This window comes from Zingiber officinale, chromosome 8B, assembly GCF_018446385.1.
Source record: "Zingiber officinale cultivar Zhangliang chromosome 8B, Zo_v1.1, whole genome shotgun sequence".
In the NCBI taxonomy this organism is placed as follows: Eukaryota; Viridiplantae; Streptophyta; class Magnoliopsida; order Zingiberales; family Zingiberaceae; genus Zingiber; species Zingiber officinale.
In genome coordinates, this window is record NC_056001.1 from 51,105,169 (window position 1) to 51,121,171 (window position 16,003).

General features: G+C 38.8%; 1 protein-coding gene across 1 annotated transcript; it reads right to left on the bottom strand.

Annotated features, from left to right (window-relative positions):
- Window positions 1-8,396: 8,396 nt before the first annotated feature.
- Window positions 8,397-9,027, bottom strand: LOC122013804. Its single transcript, XM_042570029.1, has 2 exons — window positions 8,772-9,027; window positions 8,397-8,665 (listed from the first exon to the last, which is right to left on the bottom strand). Exons 1-2 carry the CDS (start codon window positions 9,025-9,027, stop codon window positions 8,397-8,399), a joined length of 525 nt encoding a protein of 174 aa, XP_042425963.1.
- Between the last annotated feature and the right edge of the window lie 6,976 nt (window positions 9,028-16,003).

The following is a 16,003-nucleotide window of genomic DNA, read 5'->3' on the forward strand; positions in this document are numbered from 1 at the left end:
GTTAACCGAAAAGAACAATCAAATCACAAGGGAAATAAAAACAAAAGAACACTATATCGAAAATAAATTCGAAACTCTAGAATCGTATGCCTCTTGTATTTAGTATTATTTCCAAAAATAACTAGTATGATGCGGAAAGAAAAATACTAGTTATACCTTTTAGAAAAACCTCTTGATCTTCTACCGTATTCCTCTTCTAACCTCGGACGTTGTGTGGGCAACGATCTTCCGAGATGAGAAACCACCAATCACCTTCTTCTTCCTTGCAAGTTTCGGCCATCAAAACATCTTCTAGGATGAAGAGGTTCGGCCACCACCACCATGCTCCAAGGGATGCTAGAAACGAGGCTTGCTTTCTCTCCTTCTTCTCCTTCCTTGATCCGGCCACTAACAAAAGCTCCACCAAGAGGTAAGTTTTGGCCAACAAGAGGAGAGGAGAGAAATAGGGCCAGCCACACCACCAAGGAAAAAAGAGGGAGAAAAATAGAATAGAGTCGTTAGCTTTGAAGCCTCCTCTACCCCCTCTTTTATAATCCTTGATCCTGGCGAATAAGGAAAATTTAATAAAAATTTCCTTAATTCTTTTTCCATTGAAAAGTAAAAATTATTTAATTAACAACAATTTTCTTTCTCAATTTTATTTGGCCGGCCACACCAAAGCTACAAACAAGGAGAGTTTTAATTAATTAAAACTTCCTAATTTGTCTCCAGAAATTTATAAAATTTCTCCAATAATTTAATCCCTTCATGATTGGTTTATAAAAAGGAAATTTAATAAATTAAAATCTTTCTTTTAAACATGTGGATAAAAAGAAAGTTATCTCTAAAAATTAAAATCTCTTTTAATCTACAAATAAGGAAAGATATCAAATCTTTTCTCAATCTTTTGTAGAAACTAATAAAAGAGAATTATTAATTTTTAAACTTTCTTTTAAATCATGAACATGGTTAAAAAGGAAAGTTTTCTTAAAATTTAAAATCCTCCTTTAATCAACAAATAAGGAAAGATTTCAAATTTTAAACTCTCTTTTAAACATGTAGATGATTTACAAATAAGGAAAGTTTTTACCAAAAATTAAAACCATCCTTTTAAACTACAAATAAGGAAAGAGATTAATCTCTTCTCTTAATCTTTTGTAGAAAGCTATAAAAGGAAATTTTTAATTTTTAAACTCTCTTTTAAAATCATGATATCCACATAAGAAATAATTTTAATAAAAATCCTTTTAAATATTCTAGTGGTCGGCCACCTAAGCTTGGGACCCAAGCTTTGGCCGGCCACCTACATGGCTCATCCACTTGGTCTTGGCCGGCCCTAGCTTGGGTTCCAAGCTAGCTTGATCGACCCCATTGGATGGGTAAGAAGGTGGGTATGCGATGGGTATAAATCTCTATATACTAGAGGCGACGATAGGGACCGAGAGGAGGAATTGGTTTTGGTCTCCCGATGAAATTAAGCATCCCGTGTTCGCCCCGATCACACAACTTAATTTCATCAATAATAATTCATTCCACTAAAGAACTATTATTGAACTACCGCACCAATCCCAAATTACATTTTGGGTTCCTTCTTATTATGAGTGTGTTAGTCTCCCTGTGTTTAAGATAACAAATGTCCACTAATTAAGTAAGTTACTGACAACTCACTTAATTAATATCTAGCTCCAAGAGTAGTACCACTCAACTTCATCGTCATGTCGGACTAAGTCCACCTGCAGGGTTTAACATGACAATCCTTATGAGCTCCTCTTGGGGACATTCTCAACCTAGATCACTAGGACACAGTTTCCTTCTATAATCAACAACACACACTATAAGTGATATCATTTCCCAACTTATCGGGCTTATTGATTTATCGAACTAAATCTCACACATTGATAAATTAAAGAAATAAATATCAAATATATGTGCTTGTTATTATATTAGGATTAAGAGCACACACTTCCATAATAAATGAGGTCTTTGTTCCTTCATAAAGTCAGTACAAAAGGAACGACCTCAAATGGTCCTACTCAATACACTCTAAGTGTACTAGTGTAATTATATAGTTAAGATAAACTAATACCTAATTACACTACGACCTTCCAATGGTTTGTTCCTTTCCATTATGGTCGTGAGCTACTGTTTATAATTTATAAGGTACTGATAACATGATCCTCTGTGTGTGACACCACACACCATGTTATCTACAATATAAATTAATTGAACAACTACATTTATCATAAATGTAGACATTTGACCAATGTGATTCTTATTTCTCGATAAATGTTTATACTAAAAGCTAGGCTTTTAGTATACACTCTAACACTTTTCATCTACCATCGAGGGAGTGTATCCTTTGAGTATGGTGAACCAGAGCTCGATGTCGGATTTGAGATAGCACTCCATTCTGTTCTTCCAGTAGCTGAAGTTCTCTCCTTTGAACAATGGAGGGCGGTCGGTGTTGTACCCTTCTTGGTAGGAGTTTAATATCTTTGCTATCAAAGAAAAAAGGAAAATAAGATGTCCAAGACTCTCGTCTTGGAATTAGTAGTGCAGGATAAAAAAAATTAAGAACGAAAAAAGAAATCTTTTTAAGAAGAAAACAAAAAGTTTTTTAAAATTGCTTGAAAAATGATTAAGTATTTTCAGAGCTACCATGCTTTGATATCAATTGAAATATCACTCATAAAAAAACTCTTTCTTTTTGTATCGTAAAACCAATTAAAGTAAGCAGTGGAAAATAGAAGACTCTTTTGGTTACTTGGTTCAGAACCTATATCGACTCCTACTCCAAGAACCGTGATCCTTGATCACACCGTTGGACAATCTACTAAAACACTTCTTTCCAAAATCCTTCGGAGAGAAGTAATTCGCATAGATGCAAAGTATAAGATAGTAACAATCTACTATCTTATTTTAATTCAAGTACAATGCAAGTTAAATAATATTTATACTAAACAAAGAATGTCGATGAAGTTTGTCGGCGCTATTTCGGAGCAGTAGCTTGCTTGAAGGTGTGTTGCATAACAGTAGCACAAACAGAGTCTTGCACGGAGGTGAATTGAAAATTGATTGCCTGCCTCAGATCTCGAGCTCCTTTTTATAACAATCGTCACCATTCGGTCGACCAATCCTCGGGTTTGGTCGACTGAACCCGCTCCCTTCCTTCTTCGCTGACATCCGATCTTCGAGCATTAAGGATGTTTAATGGTTCGATCGACCGATCATCTTGTTAAGTCGACTGAACGGTGCACTTTACCCGTTCGTGGAGATTCTTCATTTGTAGACCCTAACTTCTACCACCTTTAAACTATACTAGCTTTCCATTTTTTATTTTTTATTTTCGACCACCACATACATATACATATATAATATATTTGAACCATCCCAAACTTTACCATCGCTTAAAAATAAAGTCAACTACATAAAAGGAAGCAAAATCCATCATCAACGTCATTCAAATCCAGAAAAGAAATTCCTAAAAGCATTCTAAAACTCATAAACATGAATTAATACTGGATCCTTCGAGGATGTATTTTCCTCTCCAACTCCCTCACAACATGAATCATAAAATACTATTTTTTTTATTTTTTTGAACCACAGCGCGTAAACAGTAAGGTCTTCAGGGTGTACTATCAGCCCAGTCCAGTCAAATGTCAAGACCTCCAGCCTCCTCGTTTCCCTCACCTGCAATCATTTGAATCTAGTGAGCCTACTGACTCCGTACATCCAAATCAATAATAATGAGTAGTACATACACATATATAGGCACATGCATAGGTGGAAAAGAAAATACTTTTACTAATACACATTTAGAAAAAAAAAACAGTCATGAGCATTTGTTCCTCTTTTTTTTATTTTATAAATCGATAAAGAAAATGTCACGCCCCGGGGAGCCCCTGTCCGAAGAAATTTCGGCAGCATCTCCCCTGTACGGCGGACAATCTGAAACTTTCTACATCGCTCCCAGGGCCACATATACATCGGCCAACACGGCCGGAACAATAACAATAATAAAATACATCACACAGTCATCCACGCAGTTAAATAGATAACAAACTAGAACAGGGATAATATGACTCAAAAACAACCCTACTCAACTACACTCATAAAGCTCAAAATTGATAACGAACTCACCTCTTCCGCCATCCAGGCAGGCATGTCGTAAAACAAATCCAGATAAAACTTTACAATGTCCATACGTAAACTAGTACAAGATCAGATAGTGCAATAAGCAATAAAAACCAAAAGACCCAAAACAGAACATCCTCGGATCTGCAGGGGACTAGCGACTGGAACTCTCTCCGGACAGTATCAACCTGAAAATAACAACGGAGGAGGGTGTGAGTCCAACACTCAGCAGGTATCAACTGATATACATAGTAAGGAAATAACATCTAGCACTAATCATGCGTACAGTCTCCTGACGTAATAAAGGTAAATGCAAACTGAAATAAACAGGAGAATACTGTATTAACCAGGACCTGGTACAAGGATAAACAGTCCGAGAGGTATAGAAATCCTGTATGCATGTCAAGAATATGATACAAATAGTCCAAAAAATAACAATCACAAGAAATAGATGCATCTATGGCTATCACTAACATCATGGTCACCCCTGACGCCAGTCAGCCATCTCACACACAATGGTGGGACCGAGTGGGTAGGGCTGTGACAATCGTGCACTCTGCATCACTACTTCTGATGAGTGACCGAGTGGACGGGATGCTGTCGGAGTATACACATACTCATACCCCAAATCATAAATGGGGGAGCGCAATGCTCTCATCTCCGGGTACACGATGACAGAGAGGGATCTCGACGTGCTACCACGCTGTAATCACACTACCCATGAGCGGACCAACGGAGCATCGAACTAGCAAACTGACGTGCTACCACGCTGCATCACGCTACCCATGAGCGTCACAATGGAGCACCGAACAGTGATGAAACTGGCGATGTGCTCGACAATAATGGAGCAATCTATCACACAGCATGCAATCATGCGAATGGTGCATGACACTAAGCATGGTAATATACTGAATCAATCTATATACATATATGATGTGCACCATAATCAATAAATCATATCAAGGGTACACAGACCAAATAAGGTATCACACCTAGGTCCTGAACATGGTGAAGCATGGTTATATCACTACCCCTATAAGCATGTATAATCAGGTAAGTAATAACATGAGATGCAAAACAAGCATGTAACAGGTATCAGGTAGTGACTAACCGAAGCAAATAAGAAACATAATTATTGCTATTTGTTAAATTCACTACTATGCATATCAAAGACATAAAGTCAAAAGTACCCGCCTCCAATAGGAAGGTCCAATCCAGTCCAAATCCGACGTCGAGATGCTCGTATCATATCAAACTCCTGTAGTATATGGTATCTAGATTTAGCTAATTACATATAAATAAATTAGCTAAATCTAATACTCGAAAAGCTAATATAAATCCAGATCCAATTATAAACCCTAATTGGATCATTTAAACTCCTCAATCGACTTTAACTAATCCATATAAATTAGAACTTGCAATAAGCATAATCCATCACAATAATCAATCCAACCATGATCTACATCTAAGATCAAAACCTACATTTAACTATTCAATCACACTAAGCATGTATTAACTAGTGATATACTAACCATCTAGTAATCCATATCATCTTCAATTCCACACATACCTAATTCATCAACAATACAAATCAATTTCCCTACTTCTTACCTTAATCCACAGCCCAACAAATCCATAGCAAAGACAACTTGCTGTCGGAACAGAGGTAGCTGTTGGAAATCAAGAAACGCCCTGCAATGCACGGTCTGGATCAAAATGAAGCTCAAGAAATCGACATCCAAACAACAACCAAATTTCCATAACAACCAGAGCACCTTACCTCTTTCTCTCCACTAGTCGGAGGTGATGAACGATCGGGCGAAGGAAACTCCAGCGAACAGTATCGTGGTGGCTGGAATCTTGCTAATCTTCTACTTTGGGACACATAACTCCCAAATCAACACCACTCCAGCAAGATCAAGTCCAAAATCCACAGCTACGTATGGTACTTACCTCCAAAATTGCTGCTAGGGTGAATTTGTGCTCCTCGCCGTCAGCCAGAGAAGAGATCAGAGAATCGCAGACAGTGCTAGGATAGTAGGATCAGTAGAGAGCTCGATAATCTCTCTTCCGGCCAAACTCACTGGCGCAAGGGGTAGCGATCCGAGAGGACGGCTGAAGGTGATCGGAAGAAGAGGAGCCGACAGGGGTTTGGAACTAGGGCACAGGTAATGGAGCGACATCCCTGACCTGACCCTGTGACCTCTAGCGACGACGATGACATGGAGGTAACGGCGCTAGGGCACCTTTGGAGGGAGAGCCGCAGTGACAATCGGAGAGGGGTCAATGATCTGAGGGAAATCTGATCAGCCTATGCGATCGATGGAGAAGAAGGTCCGATGGTGATGGGCTGGACAACACCGGCGTGATCGAGAGTCGCCGACATCAGGGCGAAAGCGCTATGGACAGCGGCGTCGGGGAAGAGGAGGTCGCGTGAGAATGGGGCGAAGCTCCACACCTTGAGAGGGAGAGGAAGGATGCTCGGCGTCTGTGATCGGAACGAAGGAGTCGCCGGAGAGGGAAGGGGATCTCGGGCAGAAGGAATCGGGGATGAAGTTGGGAGGAAAAATGAAACCGTTCGGGTGAGGGCACGCGAGCACAGTTCGGCGGAGGAAATAAAAGAAAGAAAAAGAAAAGGAAAAGAATTTAAAGAAAATAAACATTTTCTCGTTAAAACAGGGTAGCCTAAACAGGCTTTCCCGGGCCCAGTTTTTATTCCCGTAAACTCGTCCATACGAGCTCCGAAAAATTCCCAGAAAATTTCTAAAAATTTCCTTATCATTATTCGTCATTTTTCGGTATTTTACAGAAAAATCATGAGCATGTAGCATTTTCATATATCATTAAAAATCATCATATCAAATAGCATAGCCTTTACCATTTATCATAAATCCTTTAGGGTGAAATTTGATCATTATAAGTGACTATCCTTTATCCTTTATCCTCTATTCGATTGATCAATCTGGCTATAAACCATGATACCAGGCGGCGGAGGCATCAACAATTCTTTTCTTATTGCTAAGCCTTAGCCTATAGTTGGCGGGGTGACAACAACTCTCGTCACTGGACCGTGCCCAAATATGGAAATCCGATATTGGGTTCCCTCTGGGACATTTTCTCGTAAAGGAGCTTCCTTTGGGGCCTTTTCCCTCATCGTGTTCCCATTAATTATATTTATCACAGTCAATTCACATCATTCAAAAAAATTCTGTATCTATTTCGTCACTTAAACAAAGAAAAATAGAAATAGTTGTCCCCCCCTTTTTTCCAGTAACCAGGAATGCATGCTAACCTTAGCTTATATCATTAAAAATCCATAAAATTCCATATTCAATTTGAATAATCATTCTTTCATTTTTTTTATATGGTATGATTAACTTCTAAACTTCCTACAGGTTCTTAGGACACTAGCTTCCAACCTGAATTGCAAGTGTGCCCCTTTGATGCATAACACCTCCTATACATGCATGAATTCTCAAAAATTTGTCCCCTCGGGATGGTCTAGTGGCTAGCACATGAGGTGTTGTCACCATGAGGTATGGGGTTTGAATCTTAGCATAGCCGAGGTAAATACCTTCCTTATGTGCTAGTCACCATTCTCAAGGCTAGTAGTTGCCCGTGATTTACCTCCTCCGTGTTGGCCCTGGGATTGGCGGGGGCGCTGGGGGCAAGCGTATTCGCCTTTTTCCACCATGAATTCTCAAAAATTTCATGTAAAATCTATAATGACGTGATTAAATCATATGGTTCTAGTTTTCCATGCACTAAACCATAAACAATCTTACTACGATTTGAATGGCGAAAATAAAAGAAGGGTTTAAGAAGTGTCTTTGCATTTAATATGCCCGAAGAATAACCCTTGTCCTGACTTTTCCCTTCAAGCACCCACGAACAATCTTCTCCGCTTTTTCCCCCAACCCATGTTTGCAGTCGCTCAAATAACCCTAGGTTCTGCTCTCCCCCCTTTTTTTTCGAAGCATCCCCGTCTAAGATGTAGGGTTTATTTCATATAGTTGCTCATGTCCAGGCTCATTAATCCTATTAGATAGGCCTCAACTCATAGAATAATTCAATCCCACAAATAAACCATATATTTCTAAAAATAAAAATAATTATTTAATAGAATATTTTTATTAATCATGTAATCATGGAAAACTATATTATTCATGCAATTAAAACATTTAATTAAGATAATTTAGCAATTTATTAATTTGCATGCAAATGGTTAGTGGATTTTGGATATTACAATTCCTTCCTCCTTAAATAAAATTTCATCTTCGAAATTATAAGTCACCGAATAATTCCCAGTAGCGACTCCTCATGTCGGTCTCAGTCTCCCAAGTAGCTTCTTCCTCCGAGTGAATTTGCCACTTAACCTTGATCATTTTTATAACCTTATTTCGTAGCCTTCTCTCTTGTCTGCCCAATATTCGAGCAGACCTCTCCTCATAAGATAGATTTGGTGTAAGCTGCAGTGGTTCAAAATTTAGCACATGTGAAGGATTCGACATGTACTTACGAAGCATCGAGATGTGGAACACATTATGTACTCCTGCCAAATTAATTAGGTGGCAAAGCCACTCGATAAGTCAATGTTCCCACTCTATCTAGGATCTCAAACGGCCCAATGAATCTTGGACTGAGTTTGTCTTTCTTACCAAATCTCATAACACCCTTTATAGGTGCTATTTTCACGAAAACATGATCACCAACTGCAAACTTGAGATCCCTTCTTTTGTTGTCAGCATAGCTCTTCTGTCGACTTTGAGCAGTCTTCATCCTATCCCGGATTCTGGCTACTAGATCTGTTGTATGCTTCACAATTTCTGGACCCATTTTTTCTCTTTGTCCTACTTCATCCCAATGAATAGGTGATCTATATTTCCTTCCATAAAGTGCCTCATAAGGAGCCATGCCAATAGACAACTGTTAACTGTTGTTATAAGTAAACTCCACAAGCTGTAGCTTCGATTCCCAGCTCCCTTGGAAATCGATCACACATGCTCGTAGTAAGTCTTCCAAAATCTGTATCACCCTCTCCGATTGACCATCTGTTTGGGGATGGAATGCTATACTGAATAGTAGTTTAGTTCCCATGGCCGAATGTAAACTTTTCTAGAAAGTTGAGGTAAACCTCGAATCTCTATCCGATACTATAGAAATGGGAATCCCATGCAATCTGACTATTTCTCGGATGTACAACTCTGCATACTGAGTAATGGAGAAGGTTGTCTTCACTAGTAGGAAATGCGCCGACTTAGTGAGACGATCAATTATTACCCAAATGGCATTAGAGCCTTTCATCATCTTTGGTAGACCCACTACAAAATCTATGGTAATGTTCTCCCATTTTCACTCCAGAATTGGAAGTGGCTTAAGCATCCCTACTGGTCTTTGATGTTCTGCTTTGACTTGTTGACAAGTTTGGCATTCGAATACGAAACGCATGATGTCACGTTTCATACCTAGCCACCAATAAAGTAACTGTAGGTCCTTATACATCTTGTTCTCCCTGGATGTACATAATATGGAGTATCATGGGCTTCTGTCAAAATCTCAACTAAGTGAGTCAACACCAAGAACCTAGAGTCAGACCCGATATTTGACAGTACCATCTTCGACCTAATATAAACCCAAACCCTTAGACTCGTCCTTCTGTATCCACTTCTATAGTTGCCCATCAATAGCTTGTCCTTTCCGAATTTTGTCCCTTAAGGTAGGTTGTACTGTTAGAGTGGAAAAGCTAGGAGTCTGGCCCTTAGCATACATCTCGAGGTTAAATCCCTGAATTTCTGTTTAAAGGGGTTTTTGTATTGATAGTTGTGTAATGACTGTCGTTTTCCTACTAAAGGCATCAACAGCCACATTAGCTTTCCCGGGGTGATAGCTATAGGATCGAAAAGAATTTAGATATCTCCATAATGGTATGATATTGTCCACTTTGGGCCTAAACCCTCATGGTTTTGCTCTTGGGCTCTACCCAAAAGACTTCATGCCAATGGAGATATCTTTCTCTTATAAACCCATGATCTTTCCCATGTGTTTGCAATGTGGGACTATGTTTGCAACCTTTCAACCCCAATAATCCCCCCTCAAACAAAGGAACACAGACTTCCCACGTCCGATCATCGATCCACCAGGTCTTCCTGCCCCTCGGTCCACCCGACATACTAGGACTTCCTTGCCTAGTCTCAACTAGGACTTCCTGCCTGGTGTCTGGTCCTCTTGATCCGAACATAGGAGCTCTCACTTCCTTTGTTCGAGGTCAATATTGTACCAACATGTCTCAATTAGACCATAGCTCTTGTGCACAGTCGGCGGTTAAACCTTCTGGCAGTCCGGGTTCTGATACCAATTGTAGGATCGAAAAGAATTTAGATATCTCCACAATGGTATGATATTGTCCACTTTGGGCCTAAGCCCTCATGGTTTTGCTCTTGGGCTCTACCAAAAAGGCCTCATGTCAATGGAGATATCTTTCTTTTATAAACTCATGATCTTTCCCATGTGTTTTCAATGTGGGACTATGTTTTGCAACCCCAACAGTAGCTAATATCACAGTCGTAGTCCTTCACAAGCTCTATTCATCTTCTCTGTCTCATGTTTAGCTCTTGCTGGGTGAAGAAATACTTTAGGCTTTCGTGATCAGTAAAGATTTTGTACTTCTCCCCATACAAATAGTGTCTCCATATCTTTAAAGCAAACACAACCGCTGCTAGTTTAAGGTCATGGGTCGGATAATTCTTTTCATGCACTTTTAGCTGTCGAGACGCATATGCAATGACTCGATCGCGCTGCATAAGAACCGCACCCAAACCTAGCTTCGAAGCATCTGTATACAACACACACTCTCCCTGTCCTGATGGCATAGCTAAAACTGGCACCGTGGTAAGCGCTTGCTTCAACCGCTCAAAAATGTCTTAACAATCAGCTCCCCATGTAAACTTGGCATTCTTCTTCGTCAGGGTTGTCAAGGGCACTACAATGGAAGAAAAACCCTTAATGAATTTCTGATAGTAGCCTACCAAACCTAGGAAACTGCGTATCTCGGTTGTATTTTTAGGCACTGGTCATCCTCTGACTGCCTCAACTTTAGTAGGATCTACTTCTACCCCATCTTTTGAAATAACATGGCCTAGGACTGTCATCTTCTCTAACCAGAATTCACACTTGCTAAACTTTGCAAATAGCTTTCGGTCTTGCAGTATCTGCAAAGCGATCCTCAAGTGTTGACTATGCTCCTCCCTGCTCCTCGAATAGATCAAAATATCATCTATGAATACAATGATGAACTAATTGAGATACGGTTGGAATACGCGATTCATGAGATCCATGAAGATCATTGGGCATTTGTCACTCCGAATGACATCACCATAAATTCATAATGTCCATATCGTGTCCTGAAAGCCATTTTATGCACGCCCATTTTTTTTACCCTAAGTTGATGGTATCTTGATCGGAGATCTATCTTCGAGAATACTGATACCCCTTGCAACTGATCAATAAATCTTCGATTATTAGCAAAAGATACTTATTCTTCACTGTCACTCTATTCAACTCTCGATAATCGATACAGAGCCTCATACTTTCATCATTTTTCTTCATGAATAATACAGGTGCGTCCCATGGTGAAAAGTTTGGCCGAATGAATCCTTTATCCAGTAACTCTTGAATCTAATCTTTCAGTTCTTTCATTTTTGCCCGAGCGAGATGATACAGTGCCTTAGAGATTGGCACTGTACCCAGTATCAGCTCAATGGAAAATTCCACCTCCCTTCTAAAGGAATTCCAGAGACATCCTCAGGAAATACGCTACGAAATTCTCGGACAACTTCGACATCCTCCACCTTTTGGCCAACTCCATCAAGTATCAAAACAACATTGGCTAGAAATCCTTGACAAGCCCTCGTCATGAGTTTCCTCGCATCGATGCAAGAAATAAGGTGCGGCCTCTATCTGTTCCTTGCTGCCTCAAAAATGAATGACCCCCCTTAGTGTTAGTTGCTACTCGGAAAACCTAGAGGTTCCACTGTACAAAAATTTTGTACAAAGGTCTGAACCTTTTCCTAGCTACCATGTGTTCTTTTAAATTAAATTTTGGATCGCCTGCGGAACTTAACATGTTTGATCCAAAACTTAATCTATTTGTTCTTTTAGGTTTTGACTTGGATCTCCTGCGGAACTTAACACGTTCGACCCAAATCGCCTTAAGTTATTAATTCCATTAAATATTAATTTCCATAATTGGTTCCCAGTACTGACGTGGCGAGGCACATGACCTTCTTGGATATGGGAGCAACCACCACCGACTAGACAAAACCTTTTATAGAAATATAATATTTAATTTCCTAAAATAACTTTAGGTTAACCGAAAAGAACAATCAAATCACAAGGAAAAAATAAAACAAAAGAACACAACTTCGAAAAATATATTCGAAATACTAGAATCGTAAGCCTCTTGTATTTGGTATTATTTCCATAAATAACTAGCATGATGCGGAAAGAAAAATTACTAGTTATACCTTCTAGAAAGACCTCTTGATCTTCTACCGTATTCCTCTTCTAACCTCGGACGTTGTGTGGGCAACGATCTTCCGAGATGAGAAACCACCAAGCACCTTCTTCTTCTCCTAGCTAGGTTCGGCCAACACAAAGAAGCTTCACCAAGGACGAAGAACAAAACACCAATCAAGCTCCAAGGGATACAAGCTTTCTCTCCTTCTTCTTCTTCTTCTCCAAGTAGTATCCGGCCACCACAAGAACTCCAAGCAAGAGATAGGTTTCGGCCACCACAAAAGAGAAAGAAAGGAAAAGGATGGCCGGCCACAACAATTTTCTTCAAGAATGAAGAATTTCGGCCACCACCAATGCTCCAAGGGATGCTAGAGATGAGACTTGCTTTCTCTCCTTCTTCTCCTTCCTTGATCCGGCCACAAACAAAAGCTCCACCAAGAAGATAGGTTTCGGCCAACAAGAGGAGAAGAGAGAAAGGGAAGGGCCGGCCACCACACCAAGGAAAAGAGGGAGAAAAATAATAGAGGTTGTCCCCATGAAGGCACCCTCACCCCTTCTTTTATATTCCTTGTCCTAGGCAAATTAGGAAATTTAATTACAATAAAATTTTCTTAATTTTCCTTGACATGAATTAATTTGAAGTATTAAATAAAACTTCCTTTTTATCCATGTATTGGCCGGCCACAATCAATAGAGAAAAATTAGGAGAATTTCAATCAACAAATTAAAACTTCATAATTTATCTCCGGAAATTTTAAAATTAAAATTTCTCTTCAAAAATCTCTTCATGGTTGATAAAAGGAAATTTCTATAATTTTAATTTTACAACATGTGAATAATTTTTTAGAGAGAAAATAAAATATCTCAGCAATCTACAAATAAGGAAAGAGATCTAATCTCTTTCTTTAATCTTTTGTAGATCTTTTATAAGAGAGATATTTTAATTTAAATTCTCTTTAATAAATTATTTCTTCCACATAATAAAAATTAAAATTAAAATTCCTTTTTAATTTAATTTGGCCGGCCCCCACTAGCTTGGGTTCAAGCTAGGGCCGGCCACCCAATTTTATACCTAGGCCGGCCCTAGCTTGGTTCCCAAGTTAGCTTGGCCGGCCCCTATTGGTGGGTATAGAAGGTGGGTATAGGTGGGTATAGAACTCTATAAATAAGAGGCTATGATAGGGACCGAGAGGAGAAATTGGTTTTGGTCTCCCGATAAAATTAAGCATCCCGTGTTCGCCCCGAACACACAACTTAATTTTATCAATAATAATTCATTCCACTAGAGAACTATTATTGAACTACCGCACCAATCCCAAATTATATTTTTGGGCTCCTTATTATGAGTGTGTTAGTCTCCCCGTGTTTAAGATATCGAATGTCCACTAATTAAGTGAGTTACTGACAACTCATTTAATTAATATCTAAGTCCAAGAGTAGTACCATTCAACCTTATTATCATGTCGGACTAAGTCCACCTGCAGGGTTTAACATGACAATCCTTATGAGCTCCTCTTGAGGACATTATCAACCTAGTATCTCTAGGACACAGTTTCCTTCTATAATCAACAACACACACTATAAGTGATATCATTTCCCAACTTATCGGGCTTATTGATTTATCGAACTAAATCTCACCCATTGATAAATTAAAGAAATAAATATCAAATATATGTGCTTGTTATTATATTAGGATTAAGAGCACACACTTCCATAATAACCGAGGTCTTTGTTTCTTTATAAAGTCAGTATAAAAGAAATGACCTCAAATGGTCCTACTCAATACACTCTGAGTGTACTAGTGTAATTATATAGTCAAGATAAATTAATACCTAATTACACTACGACCTTCCAATGGTTTGTTCCTTTCCATCATGGTCGTGAGCTACTGTTTATAATTTATAAGGTACTGATAACATGATCTTCTGTGTGTGACACCACACACTATGTCATCTACAATATAAATTAATTGAACAACTACATTTATCATAAATGTAGACATTTGACCAATGTGATTCTTATTTCTAGATAAATGTTTATACCAAAAGTTAGGCTTTTAGTATACACTCTAACAATCTCCCACTTATACTAAAAGACTAAGCTGCTATATCTGCTGCCATACATCTGATTCCTAATCCTTCAACATGCCCATCAAAAGCTCTTGCCTTAAGGACCTCAGTGGAAGGATCAATAGGTCATCACCTGATGCAATCTAGGCGGCAACAACTTCTCCTCGTTTATACGATTTCTCGTATTGGGTGGTACTTGCGCTCTATTGTGTTTACTTGCCTTATAGACTTATGGTTTCTTCGAGTTTGCTACTGCACCAACATTATTACAATAAATTGTAATAATCTTTGGACAAACCAGAAATCATATCAAAGTCTATCTTGAGGTTATTGAGTCATACAGCTTTTAATGGCTACCTCAGAGGCTTGCCATATACTAAGCTTCTATGGTGGAGTCCAGAAAAACACCTATGTTTATCACTCTTTCATAGTTATGACTTTACCTCCTAAAATAAACACAAAACCCCGAGGTTGACTTATTATTGTCCCTATCCGATTGGAGGTCAAAATCCATACAACCCATAGGAACTAAATTAACTGCCTTGTAAGCTAGCATATAATCTTTAGTGCCTCTAAGGTACTTTAATATATGCTTTACTGCAGTCCAATGTCCTTGTCTAGGGTTACTTTGATATCTGCTAACTATGCCCTTGGCAAAATAGATTTCTGATCTCGTGCATAGCATACATTAGGTTGTCTAACTGCCGAAGCATAAAGAACTGCCTACATGTCCTCAATCTCCTTTGATGTCATCGGAGACATCTCTTTAGATAAAGACACTCCATGCTTAAAAGGTAAGAAACCTTTCTAGGAATTTTGCATGCTTAAAACGCGCACGGATTTTTCCGATGTATCAAGCTTGGGATAAATATATTTTTTCTTGCGATCCCTTATTACTTTGATCTCAAAAATATATACATTCTCCCAAGTCCTTTATATCGAATTATTTGGACAACCATACTCTTACTTCTGACAACATTTTGATATTGTTTCCAACTACCAAAAATGTTATCTCCGTATAGTACAAGAAATATCACCACGTTTTCATCACATCTTTTGTATACACAAGACTTTATCCGTTTACTCAATAAATCCATAGGTTTGGATTACTTTGATAAACTGGATGTTCCAAGACCTTGAAGCTTTGTATCAGTCCATAGACTGATTGAGCTTGCACACAAGAGGCTCTTAGCACTTTGCAATGAACCCTTCTGGTTGCTTTATATGGATGCTTTCTTCAAGACTTCCATTAAGGAATGTTGTCTTGATATCCACTTGCCAAATAGATAAAAGAATCCGGATAGACT

Bases quoted from the DNA above. Each gene is read 5' to 3' on its own strand.
- LOC122013804 (XM_042570029.1), bottom strand. From the start codon at position 9,027: ATGGCTCCTTATGAGGCACTTTATGGAAGGAAATATAGATCACCTATT. The intron at 8,666-8,771 runs GTAAGAAAGACA...TTAATTTGGCAG, and splicing joins AAAGGGTGTTATGAGATTTG to GAGTACATAATGTGTTCCAC.